This window comes from Nomascus leucogenys, chromosome 12 (genome assembly GCF_006542625.1).
Source record: "Nomascus leucogenys isolate Asia chromosome 12, Asia_NLE_v1, whole genome shotgun sequence".
Taxonomy (NCBI): Eukaryota; Metazoa; Chordata; class Mammalia; order Primates; family Hylobatidae; genus Nomascus; species Nomascus leucogenys.
In genome coordinates this window covers 11,504,574-11,522,583 of record NC_044392.1, presented here as the reverse complement: position 1 = coordinate 11,522,583, position 18,010 = coordinate 11,504,574, and the positions used below count along the sequence as shown (strand labels likewise).

General features: G+C 41.0%; 1 protein-coding gene across 2 annotated transcripts in view; it reads right to left on the bottom strand.

The window, feature by feature from the left end:
- The window catches only part of CCDC30 (coiled-coil domain containing 30), a 149,131-nt gene that overhangs the window by 55,799 nt on the left and 75,322 nt on the right, over positions 1 to 18,010 (bottom strand). For both annotated transcript variants that reach the window (XM_030823616.1, XM_030823617.1), the window contains exon 9: positions 11,551 to 11,713. In XM_030823616.1, coding sequence (XP_030679476.1) covers positions 11,551 to 11,713 — 163 coding nt within the window. The remainder of the gene's footprint in view (positions 1 to 11,550; positions 11,714 to 18,010) is intronic.

Below are 18,010 nucleotides of genomic sequence, written 5' to 3'. Positions count from 1 at the left end.
TGTTTGAAAGTGTTTAGCACCTCCTGCCTCACTCTCTCTTCCTCCTCCAGCCATGTAAGATGTGCCTTGCTTCCCCTTTACCTTCTGCCATAATTGTAAGTATCCTGAAGCCTCCCCAGCCATGTAGAATGGTGAATCAATTAAACCTCTTTTCTTTATAGATTACCCAGTCGCAGGTATGTCTTTATAGCAGCATGAGAACAGACTAATGCACTTCCCTTACTCTGAATTATGTGCTGTCTGAAATTAATTTAGCTATTCTCACTTTCTTTTGATTACTGTTATCATGTTACATCCTTCTCCATCCACTTACTTTTTTTTTATAGTTGTTTGAAGATGTGTTTTTTCTTCTTTTTTTTAATATATGATTTTATTTTTCCGTGATTACAAACACAACTAAATATCAAATGCACAAAGTAAGAATTATACAGGGAAAAAAAAAATCAGATACGTTCATATATATATCACCTTTTCAAGGCTATTTCCATCCAGAATAACCTTGGTTTGCCAGGGCCAATAGAAAGAAGTCACAAAATCGCCTTTTTTTGTGTGTTTGCTTTCTTCTATAATTCCAATACCTCCACCATCAACGACTTGAGATAGCTGCCAAGGTTAGTTATATAATCAGTGCCAGGGTCTTCATTCATTCTACAATGAAGGCTGTCACCTCACACTTGGAAGGTTGCACAGCGGTCAGGCAGAGACGCTCCTCACGTCCCAGACGGGGCGGCCGGGCAGAGGCACTCCTCACTTCCCAGATGGGGCGGCCGGGCAGAGGAGCTCCTCGTATCCCAGATGATGGGTGGCCAGGCAGAGACACTCCTCACTTCCTAGACGGGGTGGAGGCCGGGCAGAGGCTGTAATCTTAGCACTTTGGGAGGCCAAGGCAGGCGGCTGGGAGGTGGAGGTTGTAGTGAGCCGAGATCATGCCACTACACTCCAGCCTGGGCAACTTTGAGCATTGAGTGAGCGAGACTCTGTCTGTAATCCCAGCACTTCGGGAGGCTGAGGCGGGCGGATCACTAGAGGTCAGGAGTTGGAGACCAGCCTGGCCAACACGGCAAAACCCCGTCTCCACCAAAAATACAAAAACCAGCCAGGCGTGGTGGTGTGTGCCTGCAATCCCAGGTATTCGGCAGGCCGAGGCAGGAGAATCACTGGAGCCTGAGGCAGGGAGGTCGCAGTGAGCCGAGATTATGCCACTGCACTCCAGCCTGGGCAACAGAGGGAGACCGTCAAAAGGAAAGAGAGAAAGAGAGAGAGAGAGAGAGAAAGAAAGAGAGAAAGAAAGAAAAGAAAGAAAGAAAAGGAAGGAAGGAAGGAAGCCCATTTGCTTTTAATTTACATGTGCCTTTATATTTAAAGTGGGCTTCTTGTAGACAACATACAGTTGGGTTTTGTTCAACTTTGACCAATTTGGATGTTCTCTTTTAATTGGTGCATTTAAACCATTGATGTCTAAAGTGATTATTAATATAATTGGATTGCTATCTACCATATTTATTACTGTTTTCTATTAGTTGTTCTTTGTTGCTATTTTTGTCTTCCATGCTTTTTATGCCTTTTGTCATTTTAATTGAGCATTTTATATGATTCCATTGTCTCTCCTTTCTTAGGGTATCAGTTGTACTTCTTTCTATTTTTTCTAGTGGCCCTAGAGTTTATAATATACAACTAACCCAAGTCCACTTTCAAATAACACTATACCACTTCACAGGTAGTGTGAGTATCTTATAATAAGAAGATAATCCTAATTCTTCCTTCTTGTCCCTTATATCATTGTTGTCATTAATTTCACTTACACATAAGCATATCTAAGTGTATGTATGCGTGTGTATATATATTTATACACACAGTTATATATGACACACATAATCAAATACATGGTTGCTATTATGCTGAACAACTTATCTCTTAGATGAACTAAAATTTAAAAATGAAAGTTTTTACTTTACCTTCACTAATTTCTTCTCCAATGTTTTTCCTTCCTTATGTAGATCCTGGTTTCTGATCTATATTTTGTTTCCCTTCTTTCCAAAGAACTTCTTTTAACATTTCTTGCAAGGTAACAGATTCCCTTAATTTTTTTGGTCTGAGAAAGTATTTCTCCTTCACTTAGAAACAATTTTTGTTGTTGTTGTTGAGACAGAGTCTCACTACATTGCCCAGGTCGGTCTCAAACTACTGGTCTCAAGCAATCCTCCCATCTTGGCCTCCCAAAGTACTGGGATTACAGGTGTGAGCCACCACATCTGGCCCTCACCTTTACTTTTTTTTTTTGAGACAGGGTCTCACTCTGTCACCCTGGCTGAAGTGCAGTGGCATGACCAAATTGGACATTCTCATTTAATTGCTGCATTTAAACCATTGATGTCTAAAGTGATTATTAATATAATTTGATTTATATCTACCATATTTATTACTGTTTTCTATTAGTTGTTCTTGTTCTTTGTTGTTACTTTTGTCTTCCATGCTTTTTCTGCCTTTTGTAATTGTAATAGAGCATTTTATGTAATTCCATTGTCCCTCCTTTCTTACTATATCAGCTCATTGCAGCCTCAACCTCCTGGGCTCAAAAAATCCTTCCACCTCAACCCACTCCCAGTCTCCCACCCCCACCCCCACCCCCAGTAGCTGGAATTAGAGATGCATGCCACCACACCCAGCTAATATATATATTTTTTGTAGAGATAAGGTTATCACTATGTTGCCCAGACTGATCTTGAACTCCTTGGCTCAAGAGATCCTCCTGCCTCGGCCTCCCAAAGTGCTGGGATTACAGGTATGAGCCACCATGCCCAGCTTCCCTCACCTTTGAAGGATAATTTTGCAAGGTACAGAATTCTAGGTTGGTAACTTTTTCTCTCAATACTTTACTATTTATGTATTTATTTATTTCACAGGCCAGAATACAGTGGCGCAATCATGGTTACTGCAGCCTTGAACTCCTGGGCTGAAGCGATCCTCCCACCTCAGCCTCCCAAGTAGCTGGGACTGCAGGTGGTGCTCCACCACACCTGGCTAAGGTTTTGTTTTTTTTTTCTTTTTTTTTTTTTTCCATTTTTTGTAGAGATTGGAGTCTCGCTATGTTGCTCAGGCTGGTCTTGAACTCCTGGCCTTAAGTGATCCTCCCGCCTCAGCCTCCCAAAGTGCTGGAATTACAGGTGTGAGCCACTGTGCCTGGCCATTTTTTTTTTAAGGCAGATTCTTGCTTTGTCCCCTAGGCTGGAATGCAGTGGCATGATCACAACTCACTGCCGCCTAGACCTCCTGGGCTCACGTGATCCTCCTCCCTCAGCCTCCTGAAGTGGTATAGTGTTATTTGAAAGTGGACTTGGGTTAGTTGTATATTATAAACTCCAGGGCCACTGAGCTGGGACCACAGGTGTGCACCACCATACCCAGCTAATTAAAAAACTTTGTTTTTGTAGGGATGGGGTTTCACCGTGTTGCCCAGGCTGATCTCAAGTGATCTTTCTGCCTTGGCTTCTCAAAGTGCTGGGATTACAGGTGTGAACCACTGTGCCCGGCCTCAACACTTTAAATATTTCACTCCACTCTTCTCTTGCTTGCATGTTTCTGAAGAAAAGCTGGAAGTAATTCTTATCTTTGTTCCTCTCTGAGTAAGGTTGTTTATTTTTTCCTCTTTCAGGATTTTTCTTTCTCTTTGATTTTCTGTTATTTGAAAATTTTATGCCTAGATGTAGTTTTTTGGGCATTTATCCTGCTTGATGTTCTCTGAACTCCTGGATCTCTGGTTTGGTGTCTGTCATTAATCTCAGGAAATTCTCAATCATGATTATTATTTCAAATATGTCTTCTGTTCCTTTCTCTATTTCTTCTCCTTTGGTTATTTCCCATATGTATCTATATGTATCTATCATACCCCTTACATTTATCCCACAGATCTTAGATATTCTGTTGTTTTTGTTTTTTTTTTAGTATTTTTTTGTTTGCTTTTCAGTTTTACAGATTTCTATTCAGATGTCCTCAAGGACAGAGGCCCTTTCCTCAGTTGTATGCAGTCTATTAATAAGCCCATCAAGGTATTCATTTCTGTTATAGTGTTTTTGATCTTGACTTAAAAATCAAAAACACTGTAACGGAATTTCTATGTGGTTCTTTCTTAGGATTTCCCTCTCTCTGCTTGCATTGCCCATCTCTTCTTGCATGTGGTCTAGTTTATTCGTTAGAGCCCTTAGCACATTAATCATAGTTATTTTAAATTTCTGGTCTGATAATTTCAATATTCCTGCTGTGTCTGAGCCTGGTTCTAATGCTTGCTCTGTCTGTTCAAACTGTTTTGTTTGTTTGTTTGTTTGTTTTCCTTTTAGTGTGTCTTGTAATTTTTTCTTGATAGCGAAACATGATGCATTGGGTAGAGGAAACTGCTGTTAAATGGGCTGTTAGTGATGTGGTGGTGAAGTGCTGGGGTGGATGGATGGCATTCTATAGCTCTATGATTAGGTACAGTCTTTTAGTAAGCCTGTGCCCCTGGACTGTGAGCTTCACACGTGCTTGTTTTTTTTTCTCCACCCACCTCCCTTTTGTGGGACAAGATGGCTAGAGTTGGATATTTCTATTCCGCTAGGTCTGTTAGCCTCTGACAAAACCCTAGCATCTTAGGCTCTGGTTTCTCCTGCCGGCAGACCCTGTTAGGAAGTTTCAAATGTTCCCCTTTTCTCCCCCTGCTGGAAGCAAAAGGGGATTTTTCTCAGATATTCACTATAAGAACCTGGTATGCTACAGGAGGTAAAACTCACAAATGTCTCTAAGTCCCCTATTGACTGGGTCCCCCTGGAGTTTCTCTCTCTCAGACTTGATACGCTGAGCCTCCAGCAATTCATCATTTACAGTTCAGGTTTCCATACCTGGGCACTGGTCCTCATGAAGGTTTTGCTCCAGTAAGTTGTGATTGTCTATATTTGTCTATAGGTATCTCTAATTTTCGGGGTAGCAGTTTGGACTGTGACCTCTCTTCTCTGAAGCATCCAGGGAAATGTTTTGATTTTTCAGTTTGTTTGGCATTTCACTTGTTATCAGGATACAGTGACAACTTCCAGGCTTCTTACATGCTGGATCTGAACCTAGAAGTCTGTTTCACATGTTTTTGCATTCGCACCAGAGGCGTCTCTCAATAATCAGATGGAACAAATAATGCTTTCTGTACGTGTCATTTAGCCTCTTTCTAGCACCAATTTGCCTGCTTAGTGGGCTCATGGACAAGGTGCATGATAGCAGGAATATATATTTTTCAGGGAGTCACTGAGGCTAATCCACTTAATTTGCCAAACGCCAGGATCCCAATATAAATGCTGAGCAAGTAATATGGCACCATCTCCTGGGAGAACCAGCAAGCAACCTGGTAGCAGGTTCATTACCTTTCTATCATCAGTATCGTGGATAGAATGACAATTTGCTCTCAGTGGACTAGACACATTATAGATATGGATTTGCTTTTTCTTTTGTTTTTCTTTTTCTTTTTTTCTCTTTTTGAGACAGAGTCTTGCTCTGTCGCCGCTGGAATGCAGTGGCGCAATCTCAACTCACTGCAACCTTCACCTCCCAGGCTCAAGTGATTCTCCTGCCTCAGCCTCCTGAGTAGCTGGAATTACAGGCATGCGCCACCACACCCGGCTAATTTTTGTATTTTTAGTAGAGAGGGGATTTCGCCATGTTGGCCAGCTGGTCTCGAATTCCTGACCTCAAGTGATCTGCCTGCCTTGGGCTTCCAAAGTGCTGGGATGGCAGGCGTGAGCCACCACGCCCGGCCTGGATTTGCTTTTTCTGTCCATAATGCTTCTGCCAGGACCACCATCTGTGGACTTACCAAATTCCTTATTTCTCGTCATGATATATAACTCGGATCTAGACTTGTAGTAATTAAAAAAACCCCAAAATATTGCTTCTGACTAAGAAAATCATTTTATAGTAAGAAAAGTGAAACAATGGCTCATATAATCATATGATTCATTGGTTCTACTATATATCCTATCATGCAGAAAAACCAATCTGAAAAAAAAAAGGCAGTGAAATTACCTATGGAAGACTTAGCTATGATGCTGGCCAGGTGACAACACTTCATAGGTTTGAGGTGCTGTCTTACAAGATGATGTATAAACTTTTAACTGTGATTGATATATGATATTATTTCTCCCCTAGCCAGAATACATGAAAAGGGACCAAGAGATGAAATTGGGAGTGGCTTCTTATGCCAATACCCATTAGCAAAATGCATGCTATTGTATTACTGGTAGTTAACTTTATAATTTTTTGTTTTAATTTTTAAATTTTTCATTTCTTTTTTATTTATTCAGAGCAGAAGACCATGATGTTTTAATTTAAGAAATGAGGTCTTGCTATGTTGCCCAGGCTGGAATACAGGGGCTATTCACAGATGCAATCATAGCATACCGAGCCTTGAACTTCTGGCCACAAGCAAACCTTCTGCCTCAGGCTTCTAAGAAGCTAGTACTATAGGCACTTGCTTAATTATAAGTTCCTGGCTTCTAATTAAGCTTTTTCTTTTTTCACTTGAGGTCTCACTCTGTCACCCAGGCTGCAGTGCAGTGACACAAACATAGCTCCCTGAAGCTTTGACCTCCTGGGCTCAAGCAATCCTCCCACCTCAGCCTCCCAAGCAGCTAGAGCTGCAGGTGCACACCATCAGGCCCAGCTAAGTAAAACAAATTTTTTTTGGTAGAGACAGGGTATTGCTATGTTGCCTAGGCTGGTCTCGAACTCCTGAGCTCAAGCAGTCCTCCCACCTCAGCCTCCTAAATCGTTGAGATTACAGTCGTGAGCCACCACACCTGGCCTATAATTAAGTTTTAATGTTATAGTATATCCACGCATGTGGATTGAGACTGAAGTAAAATGAACATCATCCCAAAATAATCATAGATACTGATTGGACTTCGAGTATTTTTTATTTTTATGGAGACAGCGTGTCTTTATTTATATGAATTATAGTGCATCATATTAAGTGGAAGCATGATATTCTTCTTGTAGTTTAGAAGTTAAGCCACAAGTTAAAAGCATTTGTATGGATGCTGAGTGTCCAAAGTGGACTGTGCTAGAACTCAGCATGACCCCACTCTTCTAAGCTTTCCCCTGAGCCATGAGCTTGGAAGCCTGAAAACTGCATTTTCCAGACTCCCCTGCTAGCAGGGATCAAGTCTAGTTTCTGCAGATGAGAGGAACTTGCACACAATTTGGAAAGCATAAGGGAAGGAAAAGTAATTTTTCTTGAGTTACTGTGGTATAATACATATATATTTTGATCTTTGTCCTATTTCCTGGCACACTGCTCCTAAAACTCTTGGAATCTCTGAAGTGGTAAGTGTCTTTTTGTAAACTAATGAGAACACTGATGGCAGAGGGGTGGGGAGACTCCTGGGTAGCCTCAGGATGTGGGCAGGTTGCCAGGGGTACCACTATATGATTAGAGGGTTGGAACTTTCAGCCTCATCCAGACTTCCCAGGAAGGGAGAGGGACTAAAAGTTGAGTTAATCACTAACAGTTAATGATTTAACCAATCATGCCTACATAATGAAGCCTTCATAAACCCCCAAAGGACAGGGTTTAGGGAGCTTATAGGTTGCTGAATATGTGGAGGTCCTGGGAGGGTGGTGTGATCAGAGGTCATGGAAGCTCCACATCCCTTTCCACATGCCTTGCCCTATGCATCTCTTCCATCTGGCTGTTCCTGAGTTGTATCCTTTCACAATCCGCCAGTAATCTAGTAAGCAAACTGTTTTCCTGAATTCTGTGAGCCATCCTAGCAAAAGATCAAACCCAAGGAGAGGGCTGTGGGGACCTCTGATTTATAGCTGGTTGGTCAGAAGCATAAGCAAGAACCTGGACTTGCAATTGGCATCTTGAATGGGGGCAGTATTGTGGGACTGAGACCTTAACTCATGGGATCTGATGCTATCTTCAGGTAGATAGTGTCAGATTGACTTACATTTTTGTACATCCAGTTGGTGTCCACAAAGAATTGGAGAATTGCTTAGTATAGGGAAAAACTCACATAACTAGTGTCAGAAGTTGTATCTGGCCATTTTTGCATTGCTATAAAGGAATACCTGAGACTCGGTAATTTATAGAGAAAAGAAGTTTAATTGGCTCATGGTTCTGCAGGCTATACAGAAAGCATGGTGCCAGCATCTTCTCAGCTTCTGGTGAGGGCCTCAGGAAGCTCACAATCATGATGGTAGGTGAAGTGGGAGCAGACATGTCATATGGTGAGAGGAGCAAGAGAATGGGGAGAGGTGTCACATGCTTTATTTATATTTTAAATTTTATTTATTTATTTTTTGAGACAGGGTCTGGCTCTGTTGTCCAGGCTAGAGTGCAATGGTGTGATTTCAGCTCACTGCAAATTCCGCCTCCCAGGTTCAAGCCATCTTCCCCACCTCAGCCTCCTGAATAGCTGAGACTACAGGTGCATGCCACCACACCCAACTAATTTTTGTATTTTTTTGTACAGATGGATTTCTCCATGTTGCCAAGGCTGGTCTCAAACTCATGAGCTCAACTTCAAGGTCAAGCTCAAACGCCTTGGCCTCCCACACTGCTGGGATTACAGGCATGAGCTACCATGCCTGGCTACATACTTTTAAACAACCAGATCTCATGAAGAGCACACTCACTATCATGAGGACAGCACCAAGCCATTCAAGAGGGATGCATTCCAATGACCCAAACATCTTGCCTCAGACCCAACCTCCAACAACGGGGATTATATTTCAAGATGAGATTTGGAGGGGATAAAGAACCAAACTGTATCATTCCACCCATGACCCCTCAAATTGCATGTCTTTCTCACACTACAAGATACAATCATTCCCTACCAATAGTCCCCAAAAGTCTTAACTCATTCCAGCATCAAGTCCAAAGTCCTAAGTCTCTTCTGAGACTTATCTCCTTCCACTTATGAGCCTGTAAAAATCAAAATAAGTCATTTACTCCCAAGATACAGTGGTAGTACAGGCATTAGGTAAACATCACAATTCCAAAAGGCAGAAATTAGCCAAAAGAGTCAATAGGCCCCATGCAAGTCTAAATCTCAGGAGGGCAATCATTAAATCTTAAAGCTCCAAAATACTCTCCCTTGACTCCATGTCCCACATCCAGGTAACAATAGTGCAATGGGTAGGCTCCCAAGGCCCTGGGTAGCTCTTCTCCTGTGGCTTTGCAGGCCGCAGCCCCTGTGGCTGATCTCACTGGTTGGAGTTGGGTGTCTGAGGCTTTCCCAGGTACAGGATGCAAGCTGCCTGTGGATCTACCATTCTGGAGTCTGGAGAGCAGTGGCCCACTTCTTATAGCTCCACTAGGCAGTGCCCCAGTGGGGACCCTGTGTAAGGACCCCAACCCCACATTTCCCCTCAGCATTGCCCTGTTAGAACTTCTCTGTGAGGGCTCTGCCCCTGTGGCAGAGTTCTGCCTGGGCACCAGGCTTTCCCCCACATCATCTGAAATCTATGTGGGAGCTGCCAAACCTCCTTTACTCTTGCATTCTATGTGCCTGCAGGTTTAATACCACATAGAAGCCACCAAGGCTTATGGCTTGCATCCTCTGGACAGGCAGCCTGAGCTATATCTGGGGTCCTCTGAGCCACAGCTGGAGCTGTAGTAGCTGGGATGCAGGGAGCAGTGTCCTGAGGCTGAGCAGGGCAGTGGTACCCAGTGCCTGGCCCCCTAAACCATTCTTTCCTCCTACGTCTGTGGGCCTGTGATGGTAGGGGCTGTCTCCAAGTTCTCTGAGATTGCCTTTGAGGCCTTTTTCCCATTGTCTTGGATATTAGCACTTGGCTCCCATTTAGTCATGCTAGTTTCTCTAGCAAGTAGTTGCTTCATACTCTGCTGGGATTCTTTCTCTGCCACATGGCCAGGCTGCAAATTTGCTGAATTTTTATGCTCTGCTTCCCTTTTGAATATAAGTTCCAACTTTAAGTCATTCCTTTGCTCCCATATCTGATCATAGGTTGTTACAAGGAGTCAGGCCACTTCTTGAATGCTTTGCTGCTTAGAAATTTCTTCTGCCAGAGACCCTAAATCACCACTCTTAAGTTCAAACTTCCACAGATCCTTGGTACATGAACACAATGCAGGAGTTCTTTGCTAGGGTGTAACATGAGTGACATTTATTCCAGTTCCCAGTAACTTCCTCATTTCCATCTGAGACCTCACTAGGCTGGACTTCACTGTCCATATTTCTATCAGTATTTTGGTCACAACAATTTAACCAGTCTCTAAGAAGTTACAAACTTTCATCCTCTTTTTTTTTTTTTTTTTTTTAGACAGGGTCTTGCTGTGTCATCTAGGCTGTAGTGTAGTGGCATGATCATGGCTCATTGCAACCCTGATCTCCCAGCTCAAGTGACTTCCCACCTCAGCCTCCTGAGTAGCTGGTACTACAGGTCCATGCCACCATGTCTGGCTAATTTTTTATTTTTTTGTTGAGACAAGGTCTCATTATGTTGCCCAGGCTTGAACTCCTGGCATCAAGCAATCCTCCTACCTCAGCCTCTCAAGCGCTGGGATTACAGTTGTGAGCCACTGCTCCTGGTCCTCCTGTCTTCTTCTGAGCCCTCCAGACTCTTCCAATCTCTGCCTGTTACCCAGTTCCAAAGTTGCTTCCACATTTTCAGGTATCTTTTTTAGCAATGCTCCGCTTCTTGGTACCAATTTTCTGTGTCAAGCGTTCTTGCACTGCTATAAAGAAATACCTGAGACTGGGTAATTTATAAAGAAAAGAAGTTTAATTGGCTTACAGATATGCGGACTATACAGGAAGCATGGTATCAGCATCTGCTCAGCTTCTGGTGAGGGCCTCAGGAAGCTAACAATCATGGCGGTAGGTGAAATGGGAGCAGGCAAGTCGCACGGTGAGAGTGGGAGCAAGAGAGAGCGGAGAGGTACCACACACTTTTAAACATCTAGATCTCGCAAAAACTCATTATCGTGAGGACAGCATCAAGCCATTTATGAGGGACCCATCCCCATGACCAAACCACCTCCCGCTAAGCCCCACCTCCAATGATGGGGATTACATTTCAGCATGAGATTTGGAGAGGAGAATCATCCAAACTATATCAGAAGTGAAGTATTTAGAGTGGTACGAGTATAGAAAGAAGAAACAGGTTTGTTTGTCTTTCCCCCCAACAGTTCTCTAGCACTAGCAGATGGATAAAAGGACAGACAACAGATGAGACATTTGTAGGAGCTTCAGGAGAGTTCCTGCAAATTCTCCACTTTGACGCTGCAGGAGGTGGCTTCTCTGTAATTTCTGAACTTCTGGATTTATTGAAAGCTAGCAGCAGTCCTTTTTGACTCTACTCTCCCCTGGTCCTTCCAACTGTTTTGTAAGCTCTTATTCCCTGTGTTAAATCTCTTCTTGTTTTAAATACCTAGAGTAGATTCTACTTTCCTGACTGAACCCTGACTAAACAATTAAGTTTAGTAAAGTGCTAGGCACTCAATAATAATTAGCTGTTACTAATGGGAATAGGAAAACTGAGAAGCATGTCTATTTACTTTCTTACCTCATCATATTTTCTTTTTTCATTTTCCAGTTGTTTAAGTAGGGCCTCTTGTTGCTGAATTCTGGATTGTTGCTGAGAACAGGTCATTTCCAGTAGATTTTCTTTATCTTGTAAGGTTCTCACTTGCCTGTGTAACTCATCTATGTTCTGATATAGAAGTTTCCTGAGGGAAATGAATGTACATTAAATCACACTATGAATTGCAAATGAAATTCAGACCTAAAATTTTTATGGCATCACAAGGGATTTTTTTTTTTTTTTTTTTTTGGTTCATTGAAGTAGGGTATGTGTCTATAAGCTAAAGGGACCAACACAGGGAACCTCTTTTGTGATAGAAGTTTTCATTAGTTCTCTCACTCACTCATTAAAATGACTCTATGAGGAAAAAGTAGTTGTCCTTATTTCAGAGATGAGGAAGTTGTGGTAGAGAGAACAGTTAAGACAAGGTGGAGGTAGGGCTCGAATCCTGAATCCCATATTCTTTCTTCCTTACTGCTTTATCAGTTGAGCCCTTCATCTTCTGGGTTCAAGGTAACGTTAGTTACAAGCACTATTGATAATAATAAGCACACATTAACACTGCTATAAATGAATCATAAATGAGCCTGCATTTTATGAGAAAATTTACCATTTTCCAAAAGAGGGTAAAGGAACTCAGAGAATTTTACATCAAATATGGTACCCTGGTATACTAAATATTTTGAATGAAAGGCCCTTAGAGATCAGCAGATGCTAGAAGAGGCTTTTCTCTTATCTGCATGAAGACTGGACTTACCAAGGAGAACAATTATACACATCCCCTCCCTGAAATTGCATTATTTATGGATCTTCAGAAAAGAAGATTGAGGAATATAACAATACCTCCACAGTCCTTTTCACAAGACAACAGCTATCTCTTAAACTCATTCAAATTCCCAGGAGAATCATTTATGAATTAATTTTTGTCTCCAGGGTCCCTTCACTCTCCCTAATGAGTTACTGTCCCTTCAAATTGTCTACATTCCTCATCTCCCTCTCCCCTGGAAACGGGTATATAAGCTTTTGCAACACACTCTGATGCTGGGTCATCACACTTGATTTTCCCTACCCCACATTAATAAAATCGTGTTTGCTTTTTCTCCTATTAATCTGCCTTTTGTCACTTGACTTTTCAGAAAACCTTCAGAAGGGGAGGGGAAATTTTCCCTCCACCCTTACAAGGGCCATTAGCACTTTGCTCTTTCAGTCTCATTATGAAACCGGACCAACTGTCCCATAGAAATTACATTTACAGTTTTTTGAACAAATGTAGAAATGTACCCTCCCAGTCTTAAAACTTGAAATTTACATCTGAGTTCCTCCTTCAGGAGACTGACTCTCAGGCAAGACACTAAAATTCACCAGATCATAGCATCCAGAAAATGAGATGCCTCATTCCTCATGATTGGTTCCTTACCCCTCACTAATTCCTGTTTTACATTCCTTCCCTGCTATAACCCCCCAAATTTTAGTTGGTCAGGGAGATAGATTTGAGACTGATCTCCCATTCTTCTCAACTGTGGCACCCTAATAAAGCCTTCTTCCCTGGCAATACTCATTGTCTTAGTAATTGGCTTTCTGTGCACTAAGCAATGGGACCTAGACCAAACCCCTGGCATTTCAGTAATAGAGTACAGTTTGTGGAAAGAGTTTTCTGAGGATTTCAGACCAAGGTTCTCCAGACTTAGAAGATTCATCTCGAAGACTGTGATGATGATAATGAAATAGTACTGGTGGGCAAAGTCTCACCTGCATGCTAGAGCAGTAAAATACTGACATTAGACAAGTTTGCTTAATCTAACTTCGGTATTCTGAGAAATCAACAGGTTATTGGGGGATGATTATATTTGAGACATGGGCTCACATCCCTCCACCTCTAGTTCTCCTTATGTTTCTTGGATGTAAGTGCAGACTCTCCAAGGACTGCTATAGCTAATTTTCTACCATTCACATCTACTTCTACAGCAATATCCTCTCTTTCATCTCTGCTTCATCTAATTCACTGTATACCTGCTATTATGGCCTACTTCTTTTTGGTTCCATGCTCAATTTCCAGACTAAGAGATAAGCCTTGGAACTAAAAGAGAAGTTTTGATCCACTGAAACTAAAAACACTTGAGTTATTGGCAGTAAAATTTGAGAGCTGAAAACTAGAATTGGAAAGTAGGAATTTGGCTGGACATGGTGGCTCACATCTATAAGCCCAGCAATTTGGGATGCCAAGGTGGGAGGATTGCTTGAGCCCAAAAGTTCAGGAGCAGCCTGGGCAACATAGTGAGAACTCATCCCTATAAAAAATTTTTAAAAAATTAGACAGGCATGGTGGCATGTGCCTGTCGTCCAGCTACTTGGGAGGCTGAGGTGGGAGAAGTGCTTGAGCCTGGGAGGTCAAGGCTACAATGAACTGTGATCGCACCACTGCACTGCAGCCTGGGCGATAGAGTGAGAACCCATCTCTACAAAAAGAAAAAAGCAAAGTAGGAAGTCAACATTAAAACAGCAACTCAAGAATATGCGAGAAGTTAATTGATATAGAGTTTGAAAAATAAAAGACTAACAAACCAGGTCTGCCAATGAATAAAATCAAGAAATTGGTGTACTGATAAGACTCCCTGCATTCTCTGTAGCCTGAGCCTCTTTTAGTAGTCAGAGTGTTCTTTCTAAATTGCAAACTAATCATATAACTTCCTCTGCTTAAAATCCTATAGTGGTTCCCCATTACTCTTATTTATATATATATTTTTTCTCTTCCTTGATTCAGGAACCCCATACTCTTAAGGTAAAGTCCAAACTGTTCACCATGGCTTGATAGATTCTGCATGAGAAATGGGCACCGTGGCTCATGAGCATCTGTGGCACTATGGCTCACACCTCCTAACACTTTGGGAGTCTGAGGCTGGAGGATCACCTGAGGCCAAGAGTTCTAAAACAACCTGAGCAACATAGGGAGATCCTGTCTCTAAATTTTTTTTTAATTAGCTGGGCATGTTGGGCATGCCTATAGTCCTAGCTACTCAGTAGGTGGAGGCAGGAGGATCACCTGAGCCCAGGAGTTCAGGGCTGCAGTGAGTCATGATTGTGCCACTGTATTCCAGCCTGGGCAACAGAGCAAGATCCCTGACTCTAAACAAACAAACAAACAAAAAAATCTAAGGTTCTGCATGAGCAAGGCCTACCTCACCTTCCTCATCTCATTTTCTCACCACTGTCCCTAACCTCATTTTCTTTCAGCCAATGAACTTTTTCACTTCCTCAAAGTCGTCCTCCATACTATTCTCTATTTAGCTTCTTGATACCAACCACTTCATTCTCAACTTAAATCACTTTCTTTGAGGAAGTCTTTCTTAAGCTCCCTCACTCCATAGGTATCTGTGTTATGTACTATCATGGCAACCTAAACCTTCTTTAGTATAACACTTACCACACTTCATCATACTTCATTGCAGTTGCAAAGTCTTATGTATAAAGATATTTATTATAGCTTTATAATAGCAAAAAAGTCTAAAAGATATAAGTATTACATAAAGTATGATATATCTGTGTAACAGAATGTCATGCAACTGTTTAAACTGATACTATGAAATCATAAATCAATAAGAAAAAGAGAGATGGAAAATTCTAAATATTTGGGATAAACAACACGCTTCTAAATAATACATGAGTCAAAGAGGATGTCTCAATAAATTAAAAATATTTTGAACTAAATGAAAATGAAATACAACTTACAAAATGTATAGGATACAACATAGCAGAAAACTTGTAGTATTACATGCATATATTGTAAAGGAAGAAAAATTTAAAATCAGTAATCTAAGCTTTCACCTTAGGAAACTAGAGAAAGAAGAACATTATAAGCCTAAAGCAAGCAGAAGCAAAGAAATAGTAAAAATGAGAGTATTAGTCAATGGGATTGAAAACAAGAAAACAATAGAGAAAAATCAATGAAACCAAAAGTTCGTTCTTTGAAAAGGTGAATAAAATAGATAAACCTCTAGCCAGGCTAACTAATAAATAGAGAAGACAAATATTAATAATATAAAAAATGTGGCCAGGCACAATGGCTCACATCTATAATCCCAGCACTTTGGGAGGCTGAGGCAGGAGTATCACTTGAATGCACGAACTTGAGACCAGCCTGGGCAACACAGCAAAGCCCCATCTCTATTTTATAAATAAAACATGAAAAAAATATCAAAATGAAAGAGGGGCCACCACTACTAACTCCATGGACATTAAAAGGATAATAAAGGAATATTATGAGCAATTCTGCCTACAAATATGATAACTTACATTATATGGACTGATGCTTTGAAAGACACAAACTACGAAAGCTCACACAAGAAGAAATAGATAATCTAAGTTGGCCTATATCTGTTAAAGAAATTGAATCAATAATTAATTACCTTCCAAAAATAAAGCACTAGGCCCAGACGATTTCATGGTGAATTCTACCAAATATTTAAGAAAGAAATGATACCAATTCTCTGCAATCTCTTCCAAAAAAAATTGAAGGAGAGGGGACACTTCCTAAGTAATTTTTTGAGACAAACATTACCCTAATACCAAAGCCAGATACAGATATTATGTGATAGGAAAACCACAGACCAATACCTTCATGAACAGGTTCAAACTCAGTGTGGTCTGTTAAATTCCACATGACCTAGGTCTAGCTTACCTTTCTAGCCTCATTTTCTTGCCACTTTCCTTGTCTCTAAACATTTTGTTCTGGCCACATGAACTTTTTTCATCTTACTGAGAAGATTATGATGATAATGACGACAATAGTAACAACAATAACATCCAATATTACAATAACAACCCTTTTTTTTTTTTGAGATGGAGTCTCGCCTGTTTAGCCTGCTCTGTTGCCCATGTTGGAGTGCAGTGGCACGATCTTGGCTCACAGCAACCTCTGCCTCCTGGGTTTAAGCAATTTTCTTGCCTCAGCCACCCAAGTAGCTGGGGTTAACATGTGTCTGCCACCATGCTTGGCTAATTTTTGTATTTTTAGTTAAGATGAAATTTCACTATGTTGGCCAGGGTGGTCTCAAACTCCTGACCTCAAGTGATTTGCCTGCCTCAGCCTCCTAACGTGCTGGGATTACAGGTGTGAGCCACTGGTGCCAGGCCTAATTTAAATTAAATAAAATTAACTATAGTTTAACAAATATATTTTTAATACAGTAGCTTTGTAACATTTTGACTTGTCTAGTTTCCCAGAATTCCTTCTGTGTAAGTTTCTGGTTATAGTGGGCCACAGGAGATAATATTTGTGTAAGATTTAGAGAACAGAATTGAAACATTTTTTCCAAGTGGAAGGTTGGAGCAGGCACTTTTATAGTTTATAAACACTGCTAGATATCTGCTGCTCACCTTGGCATGACACAACAGCCAGGCCTACAACTGCTCCACCTTCCCTTGAATCCTCCTTCACCTTTTCCATCTCCTGGGCCAGATGTCTATTTAGCTCCTTGATGAAGGGTGCCAGTTTCTCCTGTAGGATACCTGCACTTTATCAAGGTTAGAGGCAGCAAGAACTGACATGGGTTCCAGTCCATCTTCATGGTTTCCACCTTGTTGCTTTCCCACTTTACATTCAGCTTCATTTCCTGATTGTTTGCCCTGCAGACTTCAAGCTCTAGCATAAGATGCAAAGATGACAGCCATACAGACTGCATAACCAGTTCCCACAACTGCATAAGACCAAGTCCCTGTAATAAGGCTTTTATTAAATATATATTCCTACTGATTCTATTTCCTGGTAGAAGTGCTTATTATGTGCCAGGATATATATTATGTCACTGAAATAGAAGAAACTGGGAAAAATCTAAATGTTCAACAATAAAGGATTTATTAAATTGTGACATATCATTAAAATAATATTCTAGAAAAAGTGTAATGTCAGATAAACAGATCACAATATTTTAAGTGAAAAAGTAGGTTACAATCTAACTATTTAAATCAGGGTTACTTTCTTCCAGATTATGAAACAATATACACTATAGAGTCCCCTTTTGGTAGAAGAATTTCCCTATATATTTTATTTTCCTACACTTAGTTTAAACAGTGCATACATATTTCTTCTTAGCAAATCTTCATAAGAGATGTATAGAACTGGCATTACAATTCCCACTTTAGAGATAAGGACACTAAGCAAGAACAAACATCAAATTTATGGTGAAACTAAGGTGGAAGAATGCTGAAGTCATTGATGCTTTAATGAAAAGTTTAAAGAGACAACAGCCCAAATAAATCAGCAGTTTACTAACGGATAAGTCATTTTAAGAAGGGATGAGATGATGTTGAAGATGAGGCCCACCGTGGCAGACCATCCACACCAATTTACAAGGAAAAAATTAATTTTTTTGTGCCCTAATTGAAGACTGATGATTAGCAGCAGAAACAAAAGCCAATATCATAGACATCTCAATTGATTCAGCTT